At 45.4% G+C, this 27,668-nt stretch overlaps 1 protein-coding gene and 1 non-coding gene across 4 annotated transcripts in view; both read right to left on the bottom strand.

The window, feature by feature from the left end:
* Mgat5 (alpha-1,6-mannosylglycoprotein 6-beta-N-acetylglucosaminyltransferase) overlaps positions 1–27,668 on the bottom strand; it is a 298,102-nt gene that overhangs the window by 121,066 nt on the left and 149,368 nt on the right. For all 3 annotated transcript variants that reach the window (XM_041648193.1, XM_041648192.1, XM_041648194.1), the window contains exons 4-5: positions 11,548–11,624; positions 10,157–10,246 (exon numbers count right to left, since the gene is read on the bottom strand). In XM_041648193.1, the coding sequence (XP_041504127.1) occupies positions 10,157–10,246; positions 11,548–11,624 (167 nt within the window). The remainder of the gene's footprint in view (positions 1–10,156; positions 10,247–11,547; positions 11,625–27,668) is intronic.
* On the bottom strand, positions 2,289–2,397 carry LOC121446674. The gene has a single exon (XR_005974105.1). It is a non-coding gene; the product is annotated as a small nucleolar RNA U6-53/MBII-28 (small nucleolar RNA).

Here is a 27,668-nt window from a genome sequence, read left to right as displayed (position 1 = left end):
AAACTCTTAAAGAAAAAATGAGAAATCCCCTCAAAGAAATGGAGGAAAACACAAACCAAAAATTGGAAGGCATCAGAAAATCCCTTAAAGAAAACCAAGAAAAAGCAATCAAACATATGAAATAAACTATTCAAGACTTGAAAACTGAAATAGAGACAATAAAGAAAAAAGCTGAGTAATTATAGGAACAGAAATCATGAGAAAACAATCAGGAACCACGAACACAAGCAAAACAGCAGAATACAAAAGATGGAAGAGATAATTGCTGAAGATACAATAGAGGAAATAGACTCATCCATCAAAGAAAACATTAATAATAACAGAAAGAAATATGGGATACCATAAAAAGACCAAACCTACGAATAGTAGGTATAGAAGGAGAAGTTGTTCAACTCAAAAGCACAGAAAATATATTTAACAAAATAATAGAAGAAAACTTTCCCACCTAAAGAAAGATATTCCTATGAAGATACAAGAAGCTTACAGAACACCAAATAGACAGTATAAAAAAAAAAAGTTCCCGAGCCACATAATAATCAAAACACTAAACATACAGAATGAAGAAAAAGTTTTAATAGCTGCAAAGGAAGAGGCCAAGTAACATATAAAGGCAGCACTATCAGAATTATACCTGACTTCTCATTGAAGACAATGAAAGCCAGAGGGTTGTGGTCAAGCATAATGCATAATTAAGAGACCACAGATGCCAGCCCTGACTACTATACCCAGCAAAACTTTCAATCACCATAGAAGTACAAAGCAAGATATTCCATGACAAAACAAGATTTAACCAATACCTAGTTACAAACCCAGCCCTACACAAAGTACTACAAAGAAAACTCCAACCCAAGAAAATTGGCAACATCAACAAAAACACAGACAAATGATGATCTCATAGCAGCAAATCCCAAAGAAGGGAAAAACACACAAATTAACATCACCAAAAATGAAAACTAAATTAAAAGGAGATAGCAATCATTGGCCATTAATATCCCTTAATATAAACGGACTCAACTCACCTATAAAAAGACACAGGCTAACAGAACGGATACAAAAACAGAATCCATCCTTCTGCTGCATACAAGAAACACACCTCAACCTCAAAGTCAGACATCGCCTCAGAGTAAATGGTTGGCAAAAAAAAAAAAAAAAAAATTTCTAATCAAATGGACCTAAGAAATAAGCTGCTATAGCTATCCTAATATCTAACAAAATAGACTTCAAACTAAAATCAATCAAAAGAGACAAAGAAGGACATTTCATATTAGTCACAGGAAAAATCCATCAAGAGGAAATTTCAATACTGAGTTGAAAGCAGAGAACTGACCCCTGAGGCTGACCCCTGACCACACATGTATGCCATATTATGCCCATGCTCCCACATATAATTAAATAATAAACAAATGCAATAAAATATTTACAGGCTTTCTACAGGAACACTTTGGGTGACTGGATAGGAAATGAAAGCATTGTCACCTCAATGGACACGAAACCTCAATGGACATTCCCTGGGGATTACAGAAACAAAGAGGAGGGTATTACTGCTCCTAGGTATGTTGAAGAGGGTTTATTGTAGAAATGAAAAAGAGTATTGCCAGAGGCAAAGGCATCTTGGAGAGTCCAGAGTGGACATGACCAATGCCCTGTGCAGAGAGAGGGGAAAGTTAGGAGACCAAGAGGCTCAGAGGCCAAAAAGGCAAAAGGGAAAAAAAAGGTAAAAGGACCAGAGTAGCCGAAATGGCTGGGTTACAAAGGGAAGAGCAGCTGGGGGGAGGGGAAGTCTAGACTGTTTAGGGGAGGGGGACAGAGTATGCCCACCTGAAGGATCCTGCTACTAGTTAGGGACTGAGGGCTGCAGGGAGAGCCTGTCAGCCAGCGTTAATGATACCTCAGACATTTGTTATGGCTTTCAGACCTAACATCAGTGGATGAAGAAGCACACCTAGGCACAGGGGTACTGTCCCAGCATGCCTGAGGTCCCAGCTCATGGAGGAAGGGAAAGGAGGAGGGTGGGAAGAGAAAAAGCAGTCTGAAGGAGAGAGGGGAGGGAAGGAGGGAATTAGGGAATCTACCACCTAGTGTAGAGGCCTCCCAGAAAAAGTGTGAAACACCATCCATGATGCTAGAGACCCATAGCCTTACTCTGATCAGACTCAGGACAAACAACCAATAGGAAACACAACAGAGGACCAGGATACAGTGACACAGGGAGAATCACCAAGAGCCAGCCAGCGCAGGACACACTGATAGTAAGCCAAGCTAGCAGTTTTTGGTTTTGTTTCCATACTGTCCCTCAGGTCTCCACGTGAGAAGTCTTGTTGAACTCACTGGCACCCAAACCAGGTAGGAACAGCCTGGCTGGTGACTCAGTATTAGCATGGCAACTCATCATCGGGACAGAGGAATTGCAAGGGGAGCTGGGGCTCAGTTAGGGTGCTTGCCTAGGATTCACGAAGCCTTGAGTTCTACTGCACAGCCTTACTCTGATCAGACTCTGGACAAACAACCAACAGGAAACACAACAGAGGACCAGGATACAGTGTCACAGGAAGAATCATCAAAAGCCACAGGAATGGATATGGTATGACACATTTGAAATCCTAGCACTTGGGAAGTTCCAGGCTATCCTCATTTATATGAAGAAATTGAAATTGAAGCTAGCCTGGCCATATAAGAGCCTTCTCAAAAAATAAAATAAAACAAACAAACAAACAACAAACATACAACAACAAACAAAGAACAACAAAAAACAAAACAAATAAACAAACAAACCTATCAAATGTATTTTGAAGACATGCCAGAAACTATGAGAAAACACTGAAGGTATGTAAAATTCAGTTGGAAGATGGCTCAGTGGGTAAAGAACAAGTGTGAAGGTTGGATATCTATAATCCCAGACTTCCATGGCAAGATGGGAGACAGAGACCAGAAAATTTGCAGTCTGAGGACCAATGAACTTTGTTCTATACAGCAGAAAGGTAAGTGACTCTGTATCAGGTTCGAAGTGCAGGACAGTCACCTGAAGCTGTCCTCTGGCCACCATACATACTACTCTGTAGGACATTCTCTCTCTCTCTCTCTCTCTCTCACACACACACACACACACACACACACACACACACACACACACGTACACACACACATACACGTACATACACATAGACACAGACATATGCACACACATTCCCTAGTGCCTGTACATGTATACATAGATTAAACACAGATGTGTATGAAGAACAGAGAGGAGTTGACTGTACTGGATGGAGCCCCACCAACCACGTGTATTCCAAAGAGAGAGTATAGATGCAATAGTGTGGGGTTTGGCAACTCTTATTCTTTCCCCAAGTTTTGCAAGGTGGAGGCCAGAAGAAGTTCATTACAAATGCCATAGCATCTAAAACAACCAATAAATGTCCTTAAGACTAATTCTGGGAGGGAAGTGGCGGCAAAGGAGCAGAGACATCAGCCAGCTAAATACAGCTCTTCCAAGTCGGGGTGGTTTGAAAAATCCTTTTTGCAAAGGGCATCTTAACACTCAGGCAGCGAGAGCAATGAATACACGCAGATGAAGAGATAGAGATAAAGTCTGGGTGCAAAAAATGGGAAGAATTCAACCATAAATCTCAGCCAACTGCCTCGGCTGCCAGGAAATCTTATCTTGTGGAGAGAGAATTTCCGACTTCACGCAGTTGAACATGTTCAAGACACATTTTGGTCTGCTCGGGCAACAGCCTCGAGGTATCTCAGAAGCACATCCTGACCTGTACCCACGTGTCAGCTCTGCTCTTGTGATGTTTCCCTCCTGCAGCCTGAACAGTCAATTCTCCAAGGCTGCCCACTTTGACAGATTAGTCTCTGTAACACCATTTCCAAGTTATCTTTTGCAGCCCACACAGGCTATAAATCCAGATCATTGTGCTGGTTATTAGGATTTCATTTCATGCTTGCATTCACAGGCATTTAAGCTTCCAACCTTTCCTGTTGGGCATTAATCTTGGCAGTAATCAAGGGATTAAGTACGCTGAATTTAAACTCAAGGTTAATAGCACGCTCAACCAATATTGGTTTTACATATTGCCAAGGGAAAAGAGAAAGGCAGACACCTTTATGTCCATTGTTCATGAAGAGAAGGAACAGATTGATGGGTAAGGCATGAAATTGCTTCTTTTGTTCCATTAGGAAGGTCTCTCTCTCTCTCTCTCTTTCTCCCTCCTTCCCTCCCTCCCTCCCTCCCTCCCACCCTCCCTCTCCTTCCCACCTCCACCCCACACCTGTCCAAACTGGCATTTGGAGTAGTAGTTTGTAAACATCTTAAGATCTAGCAATAAATCACTGGGCAATTCGATTCTCTCAAACTAAATATACTCACAATAGCTACAGAAATGCTTCAGAAACTAGTATCAACACAAGGCTGAGATGGCTCGGCTGGTAGAATGCTTTCCACTCAAGCATGAGGCCCTGACTTCTAGTCCCCAGAGCTCATGTTAAAAAGCTGGGCACACTGGTGTGCATTTGCAGTCCCAGTGCTGGGGAGATGGAGAGGCAGGCCGCACTGGCTGGTCAGCCTAGACTGCTTGGTGAACGCCAGGCCAGTGAGGGATTATGTCTCAGGAAAACAAGGCGTATGTTTGGAGGGCTCAGTGAATAAAAGGCTTATATGATCAGTTTAAACCTCCTGGCCTCATAAAAGCCAGGCAGGCACAGCAGTCACCTGCAATCTCAATACTTGGGAGGCAGAGACAGGAGATCTTCAGGGCAAACTAGGTGGGCAGACTAGCTGGAATCAGCAGCTTCAGGGTTCAGTGACAGATCCTGCCTCAAAAAACAGAGAGATTGAAGAGGATACCTGACATCAACTTTGGGTCTCCACATACAAATCCATACATGTGTGCTAATATACATGTGACTATACGTACAAATGGGGAAATCAAAAGCAAACAAGCAACCACAAAGTGCACAGAACCTGAAGAACTACATCCTACGTTGACTTCTGCCTCTGCATGCGCATGCGCACACACACACACACAGAGAGAGAGAGAGAGAGAGAGAGAGAGAGAGAGAGACAGAGAGACAGAGACAGACAGAGAGACAGAGAGACCCTAGAACCAATGAGTCAAGAGATCTAGAAAAATGAGTTGCTTTCTAGATTTGGAACAATGATATAAGAAGAAAAAGCTGTGTAGGTGTCAAATACATGAACATCATCCATCAATGTACCGTTGATGGGGGCGAAGAAACTTGTTCCAAGTTTTATAAAAGCTACTAGCAACAAAAAGTGCAGATGGCTGAACTGAATTAATACACCCCAAACAAGGACAGTTGCAGTAATTACTGTATATGATCTTGTCTCTATAATGGGGAGAGTTACACAGCTCAAAGAAACTGGTCTATAAAGTGACCTGCCTGATGTTGAAATCCGCGGCTGCATGATGAGCTGCCTCATTCACAGAGAATTAGCAGAGTGAGCGACACCTGGCCTTCATCAGCTATGACCTCACAGAAGCCTGGTGCGATTCCATCTGCTTGGATGGTAGGCATCAAAATTATGGAGTGTTGGGAAATAAGCAATCAGCTAATTAGGGTTGTATGTCCAACATGAGTGGATTTCAGCATAGAAAGAACAGAACCAGTGGCTACTTGGCTGAGTTCTCATTCCTTCACAATGAGGGACTGCAAGGAGTAATGCGTGTGGAATTCTGAAGCCAGGAGACCCACCTAACTCGTGCAATGCAGCCTAACTCACTATGGCCTGGCTGTCTATCTCTTTTGGTTGTGGCCAGCAGTTTCAGTGTGGCTGGGCATCTATAACATCCACATTAAGTTATGTTTCAGTCTTCTTATATAACTGTCTGGGAGGGGACAAAAGAGCCTACAAAGACAAACTTATGCGTGACTCTCCAGTACCTGATACAGAGACAATGGATCCCAAGAAGCTGCAGTTTCCCTCAGTAAGTCTCAAGCTAGAAGGGAAGGCTGGAGCCTGGTGCCAGCAGTGGGGAGGGGAGGGATTTATTTCTTGAAAAGAGATTTCACAGAGTTCTTGTAAGACCATTTTGCAGGAGAGACCAGAGCTGAGAAAACGGTGATGGGCAGGGCCACACTTTGCCCAGAACTGCTTAGCTGTGTATCTCTCTTGCCATCTGTTTAAACCTCCCGTCAGGACCCTGAAGATGGACTTATGGGGTATCATTGGACCTCTTTATTTGTTCCTCTCTCTAATATGGCCACTTTGGATAATCTTCCTCTGCTTTCACTACTACTTGTCCCTAAGAAGCATACTGGAGACAGGAGACCAAGCCTAGCTTACCAGGACTGCCAGGGCCCAGGCTTGACCCTAACGACTCCAGGAATGTTCTGGCTTTCTCACAAGCCCATCCCTAAAGAGGGGAATCCTGGACTGTTGTTGAGGCATGGTTGTCACCAGCGCCGTGTCCGTCAGATAACAAGCAGCAGAGAGTAGCTACAGGAGCACATAGAGAAGGCTGCACTTTTGGGGATGGATTTAAAAAGGATTTGTAGATTACTAGGTGGTTAAAGACCCAGGGGGTCATAGGTTGGGAGACAACTACCGCTATTATCTTGAGAAATGGACATATCACACTGCCTTCTAAATAATTACATTTCTACTACGTCTCAGATTTGGTCAGAGAAGTGCCTTTTTCTGGGTGTGTAGCAATGCGGGAGTGGTGGCTATGGATGTTCGCCCTAATTGGACATCTGTAGGAAGCCCTCCCTCCCTCATTAGGCTCAGGGGACATCGAGGGAGACCAGGAAGGAGCCAGTGGACGGGGAGGAGAGCTGTGACATGGCTGCTGCCCTCAGGAGCTCACCGCAGCTATGGTTCCCTGGACAAGTACCGCCCAAAGTCAAGTCATTCAGCACTCAGCAGACAGCACTAACTAGACTCGGTGGGTTACTAAACAAAGCAAAAGGAGAGGACATGAAGGTGCAAGGGTTGTGTGTGGGGGTGTGTGGACCGAAGCTGGGTGGGGGGACTTGGGATTAGTATGTAAACGTATCATATGTATAAGCACAGTAAACTGTCAGGGGCTCCAGAGGAGCAAGCTGGTTAGAGCGAAGGCTGCAGTTCCATCACTCAGCTCAAGAGGGCGTGCTAAGATGATGGTGGAGGGGAATAAAGGAAGAGAGGTACTTCCTGAACCTAAAAATTTCCATCCATGCCAAGTGACATTTACTTTAGGTCTTCTTGGTATCTGCCTCTGTTCTAATACCAAACCGAGAAATGAGTTCAACTCTTTCAATAAAGGCTGGAAAAGCGATCGACGTCGCCCACATATGTGTTGATTGAGTTTACAGAACAAGTCAAACAAAGATGCTTTTCTCATTTTGCCAACTGCAAGAGAAACCTGGTGTGTGATATCGAAGTAACGGGTCTCAGAGTTCAACAAAATAGGAAAGTTATAAGACAACCAGAAAGGATGAAAAAAAAATCTAGACTAACAAACAGGCTCACATAGCTGCATTGCCTCCCCCCATTTTATTTTTTCCTTTTGTGTGTGTGTGTGTATGTGTGTGTGTGTGTGTGTGTGTGAGAGAGAGAGAGAGAGAGAGAGAGAGAGAGAGAGAGAGAGATCTTCATACAGGTACCCACAGAGGACAGAAGTTTTGGGATGCCCTGATGCTAGAGTTAAAGGCTACTATTATGGGTGCTGGCAACCAAACTCAAGTCCTCTCCAAGGGCAACAAGCAATTGTAACCACTAAGCCATCTCTCCAGACCCTTGTCCTGGATTTTAATACTGCCACAAGGTTAAGAATCTGGCTTTGAGAACTGCCTCAATTAATTACTCACACTGGCTCTGTGTACCAACTCAACACAAATGCAAACCAGCATTCCACTGGGAGACCAGCAGTCAAGAACAAGTGTGTTTGTTACACACAGGCATTACTGAGTGTCTTCTGCCTGCGAGGGCCTCTCTAAGGACATTCGATGTAAACCTGGGCATCCCCACTCCACCCTGATGGTGAGTAGAGGTCTTGAAACACAAACAAAAGTCCAAATGCAAGGACGAGCTTAGGCTGTGTCACAGAGATTAAGGAGTGGCTGAAGAGCTAGTGTGATTGATGTTCCTGGGTAGTGACCTTTCGGGAATGGCCATCCCTCCTGCGGCTGTCATGAGGCACATGGAACAATAGAACAGGCCCTAGTGAGAGAGAGTCATTTCTAGAGGCTGATTGTGACAAAGGGTCCACATCCCTTGCTTTGCTCACTGACAAAAGCAACTTCAAGGGAGGAAGGGTTGCTTTCGGCTGAACATCTGGGGACACAGTCCACCACGGTGGAGCATGCACAGCGGCAGATGGTGACATGGCACCAACAGCCAGGAAGCAGACAGACATGAACGATGGTGCCCAGTTTGCTTTCTTCTGTTACCTGAGCCCTCGGGACCACATCTAAGTTAGCTCTTCCCTCCTTAGTCCATCCAACAAACCTCCCCACAGACTAATCCAGAGGCTCCTCTCCTAGGCGACCCTAGAGCCGGTCCAGCTGACCATCAGCGTTAACTACCCCAAGGCTCCCAGCCGTCCCTGGAGAGGAGCTGTATCTTCTGCTTGGTGGCTACTTACAGCCCTCCTCTCTTCCTCTCCCGTCTGACTCTCTCTCTTCTTCTTCCCATTAAACTCTTAAGAGAAAGAATGCCTGGCAGAGTGACAAGAAAATGAGCTCTCAGCCTCTGCTGACAAGACAGTGACTACCAGAGGTCGGATGTGCTCACCCAACTGAATCGGCTAGAAAGGAAGAAAGAGACCAATCTTATGTTTTAGGCTACTGAAGCCTGCACACACTTCAGGAAAAGAGTAAGTACAGGCCTATGAGACCAAGGTCTCTATACAGACCAGTGTGGCGGCTTGCCCCTTGGAATCTTGTCCCCAGATGCTACTTTCCTCTTAGGGATTTATCCTTCCTCCACTGGGAGTGCCCTTAGGGTAGCAGTTTGAAAGGGAAGAAACCTATCTCGAGCCACTCATTCCTTTTAGTTCACTACTTCCCCCCAGGAGCTAGAGAAGAGGCTGGGAAACCCAAGTAGATTCTGACATCTTTCATGTCCTCAACCCTCCCCAGCGTACAAACCAGAAACGAGCCCTGCTTGTCAATCATGGCCCACGTCTGAACTCCGGCTTCTTCCATCCCAGGAAGGGGATTTGCAAAGGTAACTTTTCAAAATGAACCTGAAGAGTCTTCCCCTTGGGGCAGAAGAGGTGCTTCTGACTGAGCTCTCACTGGGGCAAAGGTTACTCACAGCTTCACTCTCCTTGCAGGAGGAAAGAAAAAGGCTGCAAAGCCAGGAATCAGAAACAGGTTCAAACAAATGCAGAAAAACCACTGTCACAGAACTCACAAGGAACAGCCCGGCTAGACTGTGCTTCTAGTTTCTAGAAGGCATCTTAGCGTCATTAGCGCTGGGACTCCCCTGATGTCTGGGGGTTGTTGAAAAGGTCTGTAGCGTGCCCCGGTGGTAGGCCCACACGCCAGCATCTGCGTAGCCTTGGGAGCAAAGGCCAGTGCTGAGGGACAGGAGGGCTGTAACTTTGATAGAATGAAGAAGGTAAGTATATTAACTACTTTTCTTTGTAACAAAATACCTTGCAAAAACAACTTATTGGAGGAAGAGTTTATCTGGGCTCTGGGTTTGAGGGTCTGCTTTCTCAGTCTGGGTCCACTACTTGGGGAATCTGAAGATGCCCGATGATTGTGCCCAAAGGCCAGGCTGGTGAGACGGCTTGGGGTAGTGTTGCTGGCCACCGAGCCTAATGACTGAGTCCCATCCTTAGGACGCACATGGGGAAGGAGAGAACCCCGTAAGTTGTCCTTTGTCCCCAACTTGTGTGCCATGGCACAGACAAACTAAATAAATTAAAAAAAAAAGGACAAAGGAGAACAAAATAAACAGCGATGCCGATTGTTTGAAATCCTTACATTCTGTGTATTTTACTGAAATAGGAAAGCTGAAGCAAACAAAGCCAACAGCTAATCCAGGCTGTTCTTCCTTTAAGAGAACAAAGATGTTCATGAGGGGGTTGGGAGGATACTAAAGGCAATCACAGGTCCTTCTTATCTTTCTCAGCTTTCCCAACTCCAGGCCCAGTGACAAAAGAGCCCCAGTGCAGAGCTGCATGTCTTCGGAAAGACTCACCTCACTGAGGTAAATAAAAAAGGAGCAGGAGGTCCCATCCACTCCATAGTCTGCGTAGCAGGGATCCGAGCGCCACATGTCTTTCATCCACTGAAAAGAGAGAAGAGGACATGGCTGAGGAGGCCGTGGAGAAGAGGGTGAGGGCATGAGGGAGTGAGGGCATGAGGGGTGAGGGCATGGTGGGCTGGGCGGCTCAAGCAGTGGCCCACAGGTAGAGCAAAGCCAAAAGTCCCTCCACTGAGGGCCAGATGACCAGATGCTCAGCTCCTAGAGAATCGGAGCAGATGCTTAGCCAGGCAGGGGAGCTCTGTGTACACACAGCGAGGAGGCAAAGGGCGGGAGCGTGTTAGTGGGACCACAGGGCCCCTTCCACGGCACCCTCCGGAGGTGCCATCACCACAGCAAAGGGCCTGCAAGGCAGAGTGCAGGCCAAGGACCACAGAAGTGTCGATGGACACTGATAGCTGTCCCCAAAGGACACCAGGGAATGTTCCCAGAATCTTTTCACCATTTTGAATGAGTACTTGAATGACAACCTTTCTCTGAACACCACTGGCCAGGAATGATCTCCTGGAGCAGGTCAAACAAATATGGTTTATTTTTCCCAAAAAATAATATAAGGCAAAACAAAAAAAGTTCAGGAGTCCAGGTGTGCACTGGTAACAGCAGCTCGGGGAACAGCCAGGTCAGCCTACTACGTGGACTCCCTGCCAGTAAGAGACCCTGTCTCAAGGGACAGGTGGATGGTGACTGAGGAATGACACGCAGAGCTGTCCACTAGCCTCCTACATACATGAACATACATGTTAACCTGTTGACCTCTAGCCTCCTACATACATGAACATACATGTTAACCTGTTGACCTCTAGCCTCCATATGTACATGTATATACATGTTGACCTGTTGACCTCTAGCCTCCATACATACATGTACATACATGTTGACCTGTACAACTCAGACACACAAGGCCAGGCTGTTGCTCAGTAGGAAGTGCTTCCCAGCATTCGGGAGATCTTGGGCTTGACCTCAGAGTAAAGAATGGCCAAGAGTCTAGGGGCACTCATTTGCATATGCAAATATCACATTTACACCGCAATCTGGAGAGGGAACAGGCCTCTGGGGATCAGGGAGAGGGAAGGAGTCTAAGGTCGCCTGGAAGTGAAGGGCTGGACAAGACAGAGTGGACACCTGAAGTGGTTCAGGTTCTCAGTGTGACCCCAGAGAGCCTCTGCTGACCCACTCCGTGGGAGGGGCAGAGCAGAGAAGGGTCAACCCCCTGCAGTATGGAAACACCTGGAAAGGACCTGCTGCAAGGCTCACTTGTCCACTTTATCGTTAGAAAGGAAGAAAGGTGGAGACTGATGGGATGATAGGCATAGCCCCTGCCTTACCTTGATTTTCCCCTCGCAGTGGGGATAGCCATCCATAGGAGGCAATACACATTTTTCTTGAACTCCATTAATGATATCTGTAAAGAATAAGAAAGGAAGGAACCATGAGATCCACACTACAGATGACCAACATCACAGTCTGCATAGGCTGAGAGAGAAACTGAAATAGAGAGGTCTACATGGAGCAAGGTTCTGATCCAGGGTGCCTGTCCAGCCCCAGACATCACTGCAGCCATAGCAGGATACTGCTGCTCGCATACAGGGGCGGCCATCAAGAAGGCTCTGTGGGTTCTTAATAGTCTTGAAAAAGAAAGATATGTCAGCATCTACAAGATTCGTTTTCTCTTTTTCCCCTTAGCCCCAGTATGTGACTGCATTCAGGTACATGAGGGCATATGTGTGCATGTATGTGAGTCCAGCCAATAATCTCAGGTGGCATTCCTCAGGAATATAACGTTATGCAGTTTTTGTTTTATTGTTTTGATATATGGTCGCTCACTGACTTGGTACTCACCATGTACGCTAGGCTAACTGGCCAGCAAGTCCTGGGGTTCTTCTTCTTCTTCTTCTTCTTTTTTTTTTTTTTTTTTGAGACAGGATTTCACTTGTAGCCCTGGCTGTCCTGGAACTCATTCTGTAGAACCACCTGGCCTTGAACTCACAGAGATCTGCCTGCCTCTGCCTCCTGAGTGCTGGGATTAAAGGCATGAGCCACCACTGCCTGGCTGCAAAGGTTCTTTTGAAGAACCCAGTGACCTTGACATTTTACTTAGAACTGAATGGCATCCTATAGGTTAAAAGTACCTGGTTACCTTCCCATCACTGTTTGGAAGGGGTGGTAGGAAGAACAGACAAAAATGAGCCTATAAAACTCCCCCAAACATAGGAACCATGGCCATCTGTACTCCCACTGGCAACTAAGCCAAATCTCCCTGTCAAGCTCAGTTGCAGACACTAAGGATAAGCATCTTCAGGAGGGAAGGCAACACTCTGCCCCGGCGCCTCACACATACTTCCTCTCTCCAGCAAATGCTTTGTGTGTACAACCTGGTAGTGTTTCTCCTTGTATACCTGATAGGGACACATGGCCACCTTATCAGATGGCCCCTGCAGAGTGTGCTCACGTAAGCTCCACCTCTGTTCCAGAGCTTGGCATCAGCCAGAAGCCAGGAATCTCTACATTTGGCCTGGAGAGGTAGCCCTTGCCAACACCCTCATCTCCAGCTTGGCTATACGAACCAGCAGTAATGGCTCAGAGGGAATCGGTCACAGCGGAAAACTATCTCCGATTAGCAATGACCTCACGCTACTCATCCTCTGCTTGGCCAGTCTTTATCTAGGCTTTCTTCACACCATGAGACGAGGGGATTTCTACAACTAGGTCCTAGACAGATTTTAGTTACTCTTCCTGCAGCTGTGACAAAACACCATGACCAAAGGCATGGAGAGAAAAGGGTTCATTTGGCTCACAGCCCATCAATCAAGGGAAGCCAAGGCAGGGACTCAAGCAGGGCAGGAATCTGGAGGGACAGAACCACAAACCAGCACCGCTTACTGGCTTGCCCCACATGATTTTCTCTGCTTTCTTCCTTATACAGTCCAGGACCACCTTCCCAGGGGTGGCAGTGCCCACATCCATTGTTAGTTAAGACACTATGCCACAGGCTTTCCAAATAGCCAATTTTATGGAGGCTTCTCTCAGTTCCCTATTCCCAGACATGCTGAGGTTTGTGTGAAGTTGAAAAGCACTAATCAGGACACCACACATTCTAGGCGGACACATGATTAAGGTCACAGGAAGCTCCTACGCCCCAGCGGACTGGAGAAGTCAAGGCTCCACAAGCTCTACTGGCAGCCTCACAGGGAACACGGGTTGAGTATCCCTCGTTTGAAATGCTTGTGACCCTCTGCTCCAGGGTATGCATAGACTACACATATGCATAGACTTGGCATTAGGTTGTATGTTCCTAACAGAATATTCAAAATCTATAACCAGAGTTTTTATTCAGAAATAATTTTATTTTGATTACTTCTTTAAGCTCTCATCCATGCACACATTGCATGGTGAGTACACCCCCCTCATGCTCCATCACCCCATTTTTCTTCCCTACTTCTCCTATTCCCCCTTTTGCCACAGACGGTTTTATTTCTTTCATATCTCATATGTATACACCTACCTACATGACTTTCTGGATCTACACGAGATGTAGAGCCACCAAGGAGAGAGAGCATGGCATATGTGTGAAACCAGCTTAATTTCCCTAATATGATTCTCTCCAGTTACTTTTTTCTTCTTTTCTTGGCGAACAACACGCCATCAACCTCCATGGCACTTGAAAGCTTGCTTTGTATTTCACTGTTTTTATGGGGTTTAGCTTAAAGAGTTGGGAACGGCATTTTCCAGGAAACTTCTCAAAGGCATAATTGCTGACCCTCCACTTTTCCCTGATTCATAAACCTGGAGCCTGGAGAGATGAAAAAGATGCCCGGTGCGACGAGGAAACAAGATTCAAACTCATTAAGCTGTTTCTCTGTGTCAGGCATCATGAATCTACACGGTTAGGGCTGTTCCCTTTGGGGAGTGTGCGTGTGTGTGTCTGAGTGTGAGACATGCCAAGCATGAAGTGTGGAGGTCAGAGGACAACCTCAGGTATCAGTACTCATCGTCCATCTTGTTTAAGACAGGATCTCTTATTTGCTGCTGCATATTGCCAGACTAGCTGGTCCCTGAGCGTCTGTGGATCTCCTGCCTGCACTCCGAATCTTGCTGGAGGAACACAGGTATTACAGACTGCGCCCAGTTGAGCATGGGTTCTGGGGAGTGAATTCAGGCCCTCATGACCATGTGGTGAGTGTTTTGCTCACCGAGCCATCTCTCCAGCCCAGATTTTCCGTTCAGGTCAAGATCATTTCCAGCCGACTGTGTCTAGGTATTCATGGGCACACCACTGTAATCACCTCGTTCTCGTTCTGGACGGGAAATGTGAGAGCAAGTGTGGAGGAGTAAACTGACGGAGCATTATTCTGCTTGGAAAGGCCCCTTCACTGGGCGCCAGACTTGTTAAGTTAGAGCCTGATGCTGTAGTACTACCTGTGGGGAAACACCGCGGAAACAAACAGAAAATTACATGAAAACACACTGCCAAACAGAGGGCTGGAGAGTCGGCTCAGCATGTAAAGCAATTGCTACACAGGAGAGAGGACCCGAGTTCGGATCCCTAGCAGCCATGTAAATGTCAGGCAGGTGTGATGGCCTGCCTAATGCCAGTGATGTGAAGGTGGCGACGGGATTCCAGAGCACCCTGGCTAGCTAGAGTGGCCAAATTGGTTATGTCCAACCGCTCGAGGGAGAGGTTCTACCTCACACTGCAAGACGGGGAGCAAGCAACAAAGACATGTGGTATCAGCCTCTTCCTTCCACAGGCATGCTCACATGTACATCCACACACATGTCTATGCTGACATACATATGAACACACATATATACATGTACACACAGGACATATACCTATATAAGCAAACAAAATTTCCAAAAACAATTTAATTAAAACCATCACAAGGTATTTCTACTTCTTTTCATCATAAACTCTGTTCTTTGGTTCTTGCAGGACTATGGCCTCAATTATGCTTCTAAGTTTTAGCAAGCCGTGAAATCAAGGGACACTGCAGAAGAGGGACAGGCCAGAGACATGGAAGACAGCGTGATGTGTCTTCTAAATCAGAGTGCTTTACTAGAACAAGCCCAGCCCTGGTTAGAGCGAAGGCAGTCAGCCGCCCCTCTAGGTCTGGAAGGGTTGAGAGGGAAGATAACTAAAGAAAGTCTAAGATACAGGGGAAGAACTATGATTGGACAGCTGAGCAGGCACTGTTAGCTAAAGGATCATGAACTCCAGGCTCGGAAACCAATGCATTGATTATCATTGCAGGCAATGGGAAAGGTACATGGACTTGTGAAGTTTGGAGACTGCACCAACCTTCACTGAATAGAAAACCAAAAGTGAAACCTGACCATTTCATTTGGGATGTCAAAGATAAAAACACACTAAGGATAAGAACATGCTGTGCTCTTAAAGAAAACCGCCATGTAAGATCTTCACAACTGAATAGGATTTTATATCTAACATAAATTGTCCAGGATCCAAAATTCATTTTATACTGGTAACTCAGCTGGTAGAGTGCTTGCCTACCATGCACTAGGTCCCTTCCCTGGCACCACATAAAGAGGTGTGCTTACAGACTGTAGTCCCAGGGAGAGGCAGGCAAAAGGACCAGAAGTTCAGAGTTATCCCTGGCTATCCAGTGAGTTCCTTCCAGCATAAACCCAAGTCACTCCCCTAATGATCCTAATGAGATCCTAATGACATACTTCTGCCAACAAGCCTCCCAACCCCCACAACTTTCCCAAACAGCGCCACCAGCTGGTGAATCGCATGCTTAACTACTGAAATACATATGAGAGACAATTCCCATGGCCTATGCAACAAACCCTTGGGAGCCTCTTTCTTCACTCAAGAATTGTTGCAAAACTTTCTAAGAACTTAGTCACCCTTCCTTGGCTAGGTACTGAGACCTGCAATCACCCAAGATCTCATTCAACCTCAGAGCGACCGTGACAGTAGTTCCTGGGATGCTTGACATCAAACACAGCACACAGACCTCACCGCATCCTTTACTCTATTGCGGCATTATATTCGTCCTGCAGAATGGGTCTTCTCTGTGCCTGCCTTGCCACCCCTAGATAGTTTTATGTCCCAGTGCCTGTGGGTGGAAGCTAAGGTACACTGAGATTACAATACTTTAGATTTGTGCAACCGGAGAAGCTTGGGTGCTTGCCAATGAATAGAATGGGGTCACAGCACACCACGGTGTGTATAAATTCTCAGAGCTCCGGGGCTGGGAGAGAAAACGGAATTTGCAACACGATGTGGATAATCAGGCTCCTTCTGCATAAATCGGCCTCACTTTCTGTAAGGACATACCTAGTTTCTTATACCATTTTTCCTGCAACAGAATGTTCCTTCAGTATTTTAAGTAACAGCGGAAAGAACATGAAATATCTCACATGGGTATTCAGTTACAACAAGTGGGCAAGGCAGTCACTATTATAAATTGGGAGAATGTTAGCTTTGTATTTCAAAAATATTTTTCTACAGCCGGGCGGTGGTGGCGCACGCCTTTAATCCCAGCACTCGGGAGGCAGAGGCAGGCGGATCTCTGTGAGTTCGAGACCAGCCTGGTCTACAAGAGCTAGTTCCAGGACAGGCTCCAAAACCACAGAGAAACCCTGTCTCGAAAAACCAAAAAAAAAAAAAAAAAATATTTTTCTACAAACGTTTCACTATTAAAGAAAGTTTCACTATCTCTTCCAAGAAAAAAAAAATAGCTTTTCTACATTTTTTTTTAAAATAAGATATAAACTGACATGTTGAGACATTCTTGCTGTCAATTCTGATGAGAATATGAAACTGTGAAGTAGGTGGAAAATATTAAGAATTCGAAGTGATACTGGCCACCACTGGATGGCATTCTCAGGTTGCGCCGTGGGTGATTTTTAGGGCTACTCTACTACTCTCTTTTTGCAATACACAAGAAAGAGCAAGGGCCTTTCAGAACCCCGCACCCCACAGGCGGTTCCCGGAGAAAGGAATGCCGCAGGGAGCTGTCCTTGTGGAACCGTGGCAGCCCCTAAAATGTGCACTCGTACTTCTTTTTTTCAGCCCCACAAATGTCCAGGGCTTTTGCTTTTTACTAAGTAAAAAACTAGAAAGATTTACTCTACACATGTGTGCATTTGTATTTCTTATAATTGGGGAAGAAAAGAAAATAATATAGGATTAGAGACTATGGGAGAAGACAGGCAATGTCCTTAAGCTATATTAAGTACAAATTACGTTTTACAAGCCTTCATTGAAACATGTGAATCAATTAAGAAAAGCAATCAAGGCTGGGTCCACCTTTAATCAACGTAGAGGCAGAGGCAAGGGGATCTCTGTGCATTCTAAGTTAGCCTGGTCTACCCAGGTGAGTTTCAGGGCGGCCAGGGCTACGTAATGATGGGTGGGGAGATAAAGATAAGAAAGGAGCTGATCTATTGGGAGCTCACCAAGGCCAGCTGGACTGTGACCGAAAAAGCATGGGATAAAACTGGACTCTCTGAGCATGGCCAACAATGAGGGCTGATGAGAACCCAAGGACAATGGCACGGGGTTTTGAACCTACTTAATGTGCTGGCTTTGTGGGAGCCTAGCCAGTTTGGATGTTCACCTTCCTAGAAATGCACGGAGGGGGGAGGACCTAGGACTTACCACAGGGCAGGGAAATCTGACTGCTCTTTGGGCTGGAGAGGGAGGGGGAGAGGAGTGGGGGGAGGGGGAGAAGGGTGGGAGGAGGGGGAGGGAAATGGGAGGCTGGGAGGAGGAGGAAATTTGTTTTTTTTTTTCTCTTTTCTCAATAAAAAAAAAGTTAAAAAAAAATTTAAAAAAAAGAAAGCAAAGGTCAGCAACCTGGCTCAACAGGAAAAGGTGCTTTATGCCCACTCTGTGATCTAAGTGTGACCCCTAGGATCCACAAGGTGGAAGCAGAAAACTGACTCTGACTTCCACGTGTGTGCCACGTGTATGCCACGGCACACAAACTTTTCCTCACAAAATACATACATATTTAAAAAAAATCAACATAGTCAGCTTCAGATGACATGAATGCCACAGAGAACTGACAAGGAAGTCAAAGCAGCTACGATAAGATCGAAGACAGAAGAAAACAATCCACAACTAAAAGAATTCTCAGCAGAGAAAAGAATACTTGGAAGAGACACACACGCACACCCAAAGGATTTGAGAGATGTAAAATAGACTACCTGAAATGGGAAATTCATGACTAAAAGTAATAGTAAACTAGAGACAGCTGAAGAACAGACCAATGGATTAGAAAACAATTGAAATGGACCATAAAGGCAGAAGGAAATAATATAAGCAAAGCCCCGTGACATGGGAGAAGATGGACAAACGGACACCAAGAGACAGCGTTCTGATGCTTAGCTTTAACTGTCAAGGTCATACAATAGAGAACATGGAAGTCTCAACGACCCACTGTCTGTAAGGTTGGCCTGTGGACATTTATTTGGGTTAACCGAGACTGGACGACCTGGCCAGCCTGACTGAGCCACAGTTTCAAGGCATGGGCCCTGGACTCTATAAAGAGAACGCTACAGCGAGCAGGAATGCAGGCAGCAAGCAGGCATGCAGGTAATCCTTTATGCCCTTGGTTGTGGGAGGGACTAGCTGCTTCAAGTCGCCTTTAAGTCCCTACAATGAGGGGCCAGAACCTAGAATTTAAGTCAAACAAACCCATTCTCCACTGAGCTGCACTTTGTCAGGGTATTTTTTTACCATAGCAACAGAAAGGAAACGAGAACAAACGGAAAAGAAAAATGTTTGAAGAAATAATAGCCAACAACTTTCCAACTTTATTTTTTTAAAAAAAAAATCGTTAACTTCAGATCTAATAATTCAGTGACTCACACAGAAGGCAGAGACAATTATGTTTGTTATAACCAAACCGCTAAAGGTCAAAGACGATGAAAAATGTTAAAGGCAACGAAAGAAAAACAAGACACATTACATAAAAGGCAATAAAGACAGCAACACCACCTGACTTATCAGAAGAGCTGAAACCAAACAAAACAAAGCAGATTTGCTGTGTAACTATTCAGAGAAAACTTACTGTTAGCTCCGAATGTTAGCTACATCCTTGAAAAATGCCAGCCAAAGATAAATAAATAAACAATGCCATTTTTTAGAAAAGAAAATGAGAAACTGCACCACTTGCAGAACTGTACAGCAAAAAAATAAGAAGAAATCCTTGGGGTTGAAAAGGAAATGCAATCAGATAATACTGTGAGTCTACAAGGAAATGGAAAAAATCAGAGATTCTAGTATAGGGCTGGAGGCATGCATGGGTAGACTGCTGGCTGTCAAGAGCAAGGACCTGTGGGGGTTTTGTTTGTTTTGTTTCACTTTGTTTTCCTGTACACAGAAAAAGTTGAGTGTAGCACTGTATGCTTGTGACCCCAGCATGAGCGAGGCAGAGACGGGGTCTCAAGAGTTTCAGCCTGTCTGTCAAATAAAATAGGGGAGATCCAGGCCAACGAGAGACCCTGCCACTAAATAAATGGAGGGAGGGAGGGAAGGAGGGAGGGAGGGAGGGAGGGAGGGAGGGAGGGAGGGAGGAATGGTAGAGGAAGGCCCCTGACACTGGCATTTGCCTTCCACAGGCACACACATCCGTGTGTACCCACTCACACACAGGAGAAATGTTAATATATGTTCAAGTAGAAAACTAAGGCTTTTTTGTTTGTTTGGTTGGTTGGTTTGGTTTTCTTGTGTGTGTTGCTTCTTCTTCTTCTTCTTCTTCTTCTTCTTCTTCTTCTTCTTCCTCCTCCTCCTCCTCCTCCTCCTCCTCCTCCTCCTCCTCCTCCTTCTTCTTCCTTCTTCCTTCTTCTTCTTCTTCTTCTTCTTCTTCTTCTTCTTCTCCTCTTTCTCCTTTTTCTTCTTTTTTCCTTTTTGAGACAAGGTCTCTCTTGTAACTTGGGCTGTTTTGGGTCTTACTATATAGACCAGATTGGCTTTGAACTCGTAAATACCTGCCTGCCTCTACGTCTCAAATGCTATGATTAGAGGTATGTCCCACCAGCCACCAGGCCCAGCTTCTCCTTTATTTCTTTTATCATGTTTCTACTTAATACAAAAATCATAATAGGGAGTAATGAGGATTAAGAGATTTCTAGACGTACCTAAGTACAATACTCGAAAGGATGGTTGATCAACATGAATTAAACATGAACTTGTAATATCATAGCCCTTTTATCTTTAAGGGATATCTGCCAAGGACCCCAGTGTTTTCATGAAACCAGTGTCTACATACACTGTGCCTTCTAATCTATATGCATATGACAATATGTCATTTACAAATTAGGTATAGCAAGATTAACAATAACTAAGGATAAAATTCAATTATCACAATATACTCTAGCCAAAGTTATTTAGTGTATATAGAAACTATAGAGGATTTGTTCTTCTTAAAAGAGATTTAGCCAGGTATGGTGAAGCATGCCTTTAGTCCCAGCACAGTGGAAGCCGAGCAAAGTGGATCTGGGTGTGAGGCCAGTCAGGCCTACATAGCAAGCTCTAGGCCCGCCAAGACTACACAGTAAAACCCTGTCTCAAAAAAAAAAATGCCAGAAAGATGATACTTTTATTTTTAACTATTTGTGTATCTATGTAGGTGTTTACACCTTTAAACGTAGTGCCCCTGGAGGCCAGAACTGGAGTTACCAGTGACTGTGAGCAGCCTGAAAGGTACTGGGAACAAACTGGGTCCTCTGGAAAGGTCTGAAGTGCTCTTAAGCCCTGAGTCGTCTCTCCAGACCTCGGAGGATTTGTTCTTAATGGAGATCTTAAAATCCTTAGCACACACATTCTTTCTTTGTTTAAGTCAAGAGTTTACGGATTTTCCCTCAAAGGAAGTCCTTCAAGGCGTCTCTTAGCCTTACAGGAATGGCAGTGTTTTAACTCCCAAGCTTTGGACCATTATTAAGTAAAATAAGGGCTACTTGAACACAACACTGCGCTGGGATGATTGCTAAGAGACTAGCTGCTGGGCAGCATCCATGGCAGCGAATCACGGTGGGTCCCTTCTAGGAAGGATAGCACAAGAACTCATCGCACTGCGCGGGACTTCAAAAGCACTAATTATTTCTGCAATTTTCCCATTTACTCGCACAACGTAAAAGCTGCTGATTATTTCTGGAATTTCCCATTAACCTTTCTAGATCACAGTTAACCCACGTAACTGAACCTAATCCAAAGCAAAACCAGACATCAGGGCGGGTACTGTTAAGTCTAGGCAGGCTGTATGTCCCAGCTTCACTGCTGTTGCTCTGATAATGTGCCCTGACCCACAGCGACAGGAGGGAGAAAGGGCTTATTTGGCTTCCCATCCCAGGTTACATAAAATCATCATTTCAGGTAAGCCGAGGCAGGAGCTCAAGCATTCTATCCACGGTCAAAAACAGAGAAAAACCAATACACCCCTACTGCATGCTTGCTGCTTCCTTAGCCCTTATCCTATATAATGCAGGACGCACCCCACATACACTTAGGGAAGGGTGTCACCCACAGGGGGCTATGGCTTCCTACATCTATTAACAATCAAGATATACCCACCAACCCCTAGACATGTCCATGGGCTAACCTGATCTAGGTTAACCCATCACTGAGATTCTCTTCCCAGGCGTCCCTGGGCTATGTCAAGGTGACAGCGTACACTCTCACACAAGTACTAAGAAAGCACATTGTGATATGCCCGACAGGGGCTGGTAAACACCCTTCATCCCAGTCCAGATCGGAGGACTGCCTACTTTTCTATGTAAAGCTGTGTTTCAGGCAATGCCATGCGGTCATATTTCCATAGCTGATATACGCACTATAATGATGGTTCTACAGCTGCAAGGAGGTTAAAACCATAGAGCTCGCGGGGTTAAAACAGCTCACAGTCAGTCCTTTGAATGCACGGAGTCTACTACTGAGTTGGTTTTTCTTCGTGTCTAAGTGATAGAACTGGTAATGACTCAATTGGAGGCGCTCCCCAACCCCGCTCTGCACTTCTGCACACGATTCACACCTCAAAACCCAAACCAAAACCGTGTGTGCCTCTGTGAGGAGGCCAGGCTGACGTCAGGTGTCTTCACCAACTGCTCTCCATTTTTTTTTTTACACTTTATTGTTTTCAATTGAGCTATACATTTCTCCCTGCTCCCCTTCATGGGCATGCATTGTGAGCACATTCAACTCCCTTTACTCTCTTCTGTTCCACTTCCTTTACCCTGAACCCCTCTTCCCAACTAGTCCCCAAGGGCTACACAATTAAGGAAATGGCACAGCCTCCTGAAATGATAGTATCTCCACAGGAAGGGCGGCTTCCCCAGTCACCTCCGCTATCCATAGCGGAAAGTTGGAAGGCCGGTCCACAGTATCCACAGCTGCCACGCATTCATGGCTTCCATTGCCACGCCGTATCCGGATGGCCACGTATTTCACAGCACTCTTCCTCTTCCTCATCCTCCCTAAACTTTTTCTTCATCTTCTTCTATAATGCTCCCTGGGCCTTGGGAGTAGGGGGACACATTTTATTTCTTGAGAAAGGATCTCTCACTGGGCCTAGGATTTGGAGCAGGCCAGTGAGCTCGGTCTCCACTTAGCTTTTTGACATGTGTTCTAGGGGTTGAACTCGGGTCCTCATGCTTGCGTAGCAAGCATTTTACTGACTAAGCCATCCCTTCGGCTGCTAGCCTACCCATCCTCTCCTCTAGTGCCAATTTGTCCTTCCAGCCCTGTGAGAGCCAAAGCCGTCAACAGACACAAAGACAACAGCCCTTGCAGACACCGTTAAAGTAGCTTCCACACCTGCATGAAGCCAAATCCCTTTAACAAATCCCTTGATGTACACATATTCTCCAAGCGGCTCTGCTGAGTTAATCTCCACTAATACAAATAGAGAAAAGTTTAAAAGCCAAAGTTAGTGCTTAGAAAAGATGAACGGCATATATAATTCCTGCTAGTGAGAATAACTGAGAAGAGGGGAAAAAATTAACAGCAATGGGAAGGATGGAAGGACAACCCTACACACTCCAAAGCTGGACAAGAAGACCGAGAGGCAGAAGAACTACCTTACTCTTTAGGTAATGTGACAGGCTCGTGGGTCTATGTCAGGGTAATTCATTAGACCGCACAAACTGGAAACAGCTCGCATGCTCAACACCCGCAGAATCGATAAGTCAACTATGTTATGCTCAGACAACTGAACATTACTCTCTGATTAAAACCCCAAATATGCAACAAGGCAAATATACCTGAAAAACCTCGTGCCAGGCTTAATGAAGCCCTTCTCTACATGTTCATACTCTAAAATCGTGTTTCTCATTCCAAGAGGAGGCAAAATTAGTGTACAGTGATAGACATCAGAGTGACAACTGCTTTCCTGGGACAGACAAACAGAGGAGGCATGAAAGACCACTGGGGTGGTGGACGTGTTCTTCACCTCGCCTGCTCTGCTGCCAAGATGCATGGATACACTTAATAAAGCTCACCAAACTGTGCACTTAAGAGCTGCGCCTTGCATTATACAGAATTCTGCTCACACAAGCTTTAACTAAGCGGTGTTGAAAAAGGATGCTTTTTGTTTTCCAATTGCCATTTTTTAAACCCCTTTATAGCCAGCTTTCAATGTACTACCCTGGGCTTGTGGAGCTCAGAGTTCAAGCTCCGATTTCCATTGGAAGCAAGGGCAGTGATGTCAAGCAGAATAGAACGAGGACCTTAGTGTCAAGCAGAACCTGCTTATAAAGTGGTGTTTTGTTTTGATTTTCAAGACAGGGTGTCTCTGTAGCTTTGGAGCCTGTCCTGGAACTAGCTCTTGTAGACCAGGCTCGAACTCACAGAGGTTCACCTGCCTCTGCCTCCCAAGCACCTAGATTAAAGGCGTGCGCCACCACTGCCTGGCTACAAAGTGTTTTACTGTCAGTGGCAGCACTGAGGTGTCCCCAGTGGGAGTGGGTGAGTTTACTGTGTGTTTACAGTTCCTAGCCTGAGCCCAGAAGGGTTTCAGTAATAATCTTTACTCCCAAGGGAAACAGCATGGGGGCAGAGTCACCGGCACCCAGCACCCTCAAAGGCTGAGAGGAAGAAAGGCTCTGATCTCCCTCCCACTCCCGTCTGCAGACTTTGACAGACGTCAGTCAGCCACTTGACAATGTGCAATCTCGTTTCTCAGCTGACTCGCAGTACCTGGTTTTCTGCCTCACATGTGGGTCTCCAAAAATAGCCCCGAACGGATAAGATGGTCTAAATGAGGGACCTGGGAGAAGTCATCGGGAATTTAAATTTTCCCAGCACCGACGTCAACTTGCCAGGATCTGGAATCACCTAGGATCACCGTGGGCATGTCTGTGAGGGAGTTTCTAGGCTGGCTTGGCTGAGACCGGGAAGACCTATCTTAACTGTGGGGGACATCATTCTCTGGGCTGAATGAAGGGGATAAAGCGAGCTGAGTACCAGCGTCCATCTCTCTCTGACTGTGGACGCCATGTGACCAGCCTCATGCTTCTGCCATCATGTTTTCCCCACCGTGATGGACTGTACCCTCACACCATGTACCCTTCCTCCCTATGTTGCTTTTGTCAATGAGGAAAGCAAGGGATGCGTTCAGCTAGAAAACCAAGTGAACAGAGTTCAGCTGCTTCCTGCAAAAGTCACACCCAATAATTAAGAGGTATGGGGAGTCCATTCCTTCTTCACTTCGGATCGTCTCATTAGAATACAGAAGTGAACCGAATCTAAACCTCTGCGAAAGAGGAGTCACCAGTGGCCTCCATGTCACGTGACACACACTTTACAGGATGAGTGGAGAGATGCGTGGTCACGGCAAGCTTATGGGAAAGGCAAGGAGAGATGTGTTAAGAAGGAAGCTTTTTGTGTGTTTGAAGGAAGAGTAACGGTTAGTATTGTTGATTTGACAGGCTTTAGAATTACCAAGGAGAGAAATCTCCACACATGCCTGAGAAGGAACATTCACGTTTGGTTAACTGAGCTGGGAAGAAGCATCATCACATGGACTGGGGTCCTGGACTAAATGAAAAGGAGAAAGTGAGACAGGCTTAGTGGCGGTGGCGGGTGCAGCACACACCTTGAATCCCAGCACCCGGGAGGCAGAGACAGGCGGAGCTCTACAGACGGAGAATTCTAGGGCAGCTAGGGCTGTTACACAGAGAAACGCTATCTTGAAAAAAAGCAAAAAATATTTTTTTCTGGTTTCCTACTGGTTTCTCTTAGTTTGCTTCTATGTTTGTATACAGGTACAACAAAGTCATGCCTGAGTGGTGAGCTTGGACCCTCCCAGATTCGTATATGCTAATTTATGGACAGCTAATTAAAACCCTTATTACTGTCTCACTTTCCAGGTCTCCATATTAAATCCTGGCTCATCCCCTAGTTTAAAGCTTGGCCTAATCCAGAAAGCATCCTCAGTCCAGGTGGTGGTCAGGTTCCCACTGCCACCAGCTGAGACACTGGAGGCGGGAGTTTTCTGCACACTGCTCCAAATTAGGTCAATTCCATTTATCAATGAAGCTGCCGGTGTTCCCAGCATGCCTTGCCCAGCTTCCAAGGCCAGGTTTGGTGGGTGGCAGGAACTCCAGGCAAAAAGGCTCTTGTACAGATTTACGAGCTTGTCTGGAGGCGTTACTTCTCAATTTGGCGGGTGTCGTCAGCCAACAGCCAAAGCTCGAAAATGGCAGCATTTCAGAATCCCGTCCAGATTCATTACTGATCTCTTCGTTTTAAATTTTTATTTTGTTTTTTAAAAAAATATTTTCCTATTTATTTGTGTGTGAGATGTGTGTGGTATTACATGGAGTGTGTGGGGTGGGAGGGGAATCAGGGGACAAGTTGTGAGAGTTGGGTTTCTCCTTTCATCACTTGGGTTCCGAGGTTAAATTCAGGTCATTGGGCTTGACAGCAAGTGCCTTTTTCCCTGCGAAGCCATCTTGTTGGACCCTTAATTTTTATTTTTTTGCTGAGGATTTTCCAGGCTATTTTCCTTCCACCACATTGAAAGACGTGCCTCCAAACACTAAGACTACAGAAAGAACTATACTTACTATGAAGTTTATAATCATAATTATCATTTAACCTTCTTTATATGGGTTCTACAGATATTACTATGGGAATATTACTTTTTTTTCTCATTCTAATCAAATATCAAGTCTAATACAGAAAAGAAAGGAAAGCAAAGCAAACTAACAGAAGACAGAGAGGGTAAAATTAAATAGATTAATACCTACAGAACACAGTCTGTCATAACTCAATTTCCACTGTCTCATGTACTCTATACAAATACAGAAAGTGATTTTTCTTTCTTTCAGGCAATTAAAAAATGAACTTTCCAAAGCCACAGAGAAACCCTGACTCGAAAAACCAAAAAAAAAAAAAATGAACTTTGTAAAATGAAATGGAGGAACGTAGGAGAGGGTAAGAGGGAGAAACGAAACTTTAAGCTTTAGTCATGGGCTACAAGGAGGGAAAAAAGATGAGTACTTAACCTTCCATCAATAAAAGTGAGAGCCAAAGACATTAAGAACAGGAAACACACAAGGACTAACCAAGTGAGCCAGGCAGCCACTCCCTCAATACCAAGCCAAGTAATTGATATTTAGTGCTTATTTAGTGCCCACAAATTCCAGACTTTGTCTCCTGGTTCTTATATGTCTCCGCTTGTTACATAGATACATACCCATGGCGGGTGTGTAAATTCTCTGCCACTTTTTAAAAGTATCAGGAGGTCATCCTCAGTTCCCCATGAAATGTAACGATTTTTGTCTGGCCCTGCCCTCCTCTCTCAACCCTACCTCTTGGCCTCAGTGACCAGCATCACGGTATTCCTGTTCTAGGAGTCAAAACTCAGTTCAGAACGACCACGTTACGTGTGGGGCGGTCAGATGTCAGTAGCTTAAACTCCCTGCTATCTGAAGAATCTCACCTCTCCTTTCCACCTCCCACAAAAAAGCTGCAGTTGTTTTCGGTTCCCGCTAAGACTCATCAAAGACTCTGGAGCTTGGAAACTATGTTGTGAAACGATGTCAGCCATCCATCCCACACCGAAGCAAAATTAACATGAAGACAGGGGAGCATTTGTTGGGCCAAGATTAAGCAGCTGAACCAAAACAGAGACTTGAACTTGGCAAAACCCAAGCTTCCGGAAACAACTCTTGTTGGGTATCTGAGGCTACCCAAAAGAATCGTCGATGGTTTCCAACTGAAACTCTGAGCAGTCCTTTTTCTGGTTGGCTCATGCCAAGAACAGCGGCGGCAAGCCAGGAGCCAGGCAGTACTGTTGCGCTTGCCATCCTCTGGGAAAGTCTAGATAATAAATCAAGATGGAATGAATCTTTAGTAGAGCGGTAATAAAACTACCGATTAGCATTACCACGGAGACAAGCAAGAAGAAAGGGGAGAGCTGCTGACAGGAAATATTGTCAACACCATCAAGACAGTTTTCCAATTATAACG

This window comes from Microtus oregoni, unplaced genomic scaffold (genome assembly GCF_018167655.1).
Source record: "Microtus oregoni isolate MIOR12 unplaced genomic scaffold, Mior012 000003F_ref0000135, whole genome shotgun sequence".
NCBI classification, from domain to species: Eukaryota; Metazoa; Chordata; class Mammalia; order Rodentia; family Cricetidae; genus Microtus; species Microtus oregoni.
The sequence above is the reverse complement of the archived record's forward strand: the minus strand, read 5'-3'. Positions and strand labels throughout refer to the sequence as shown.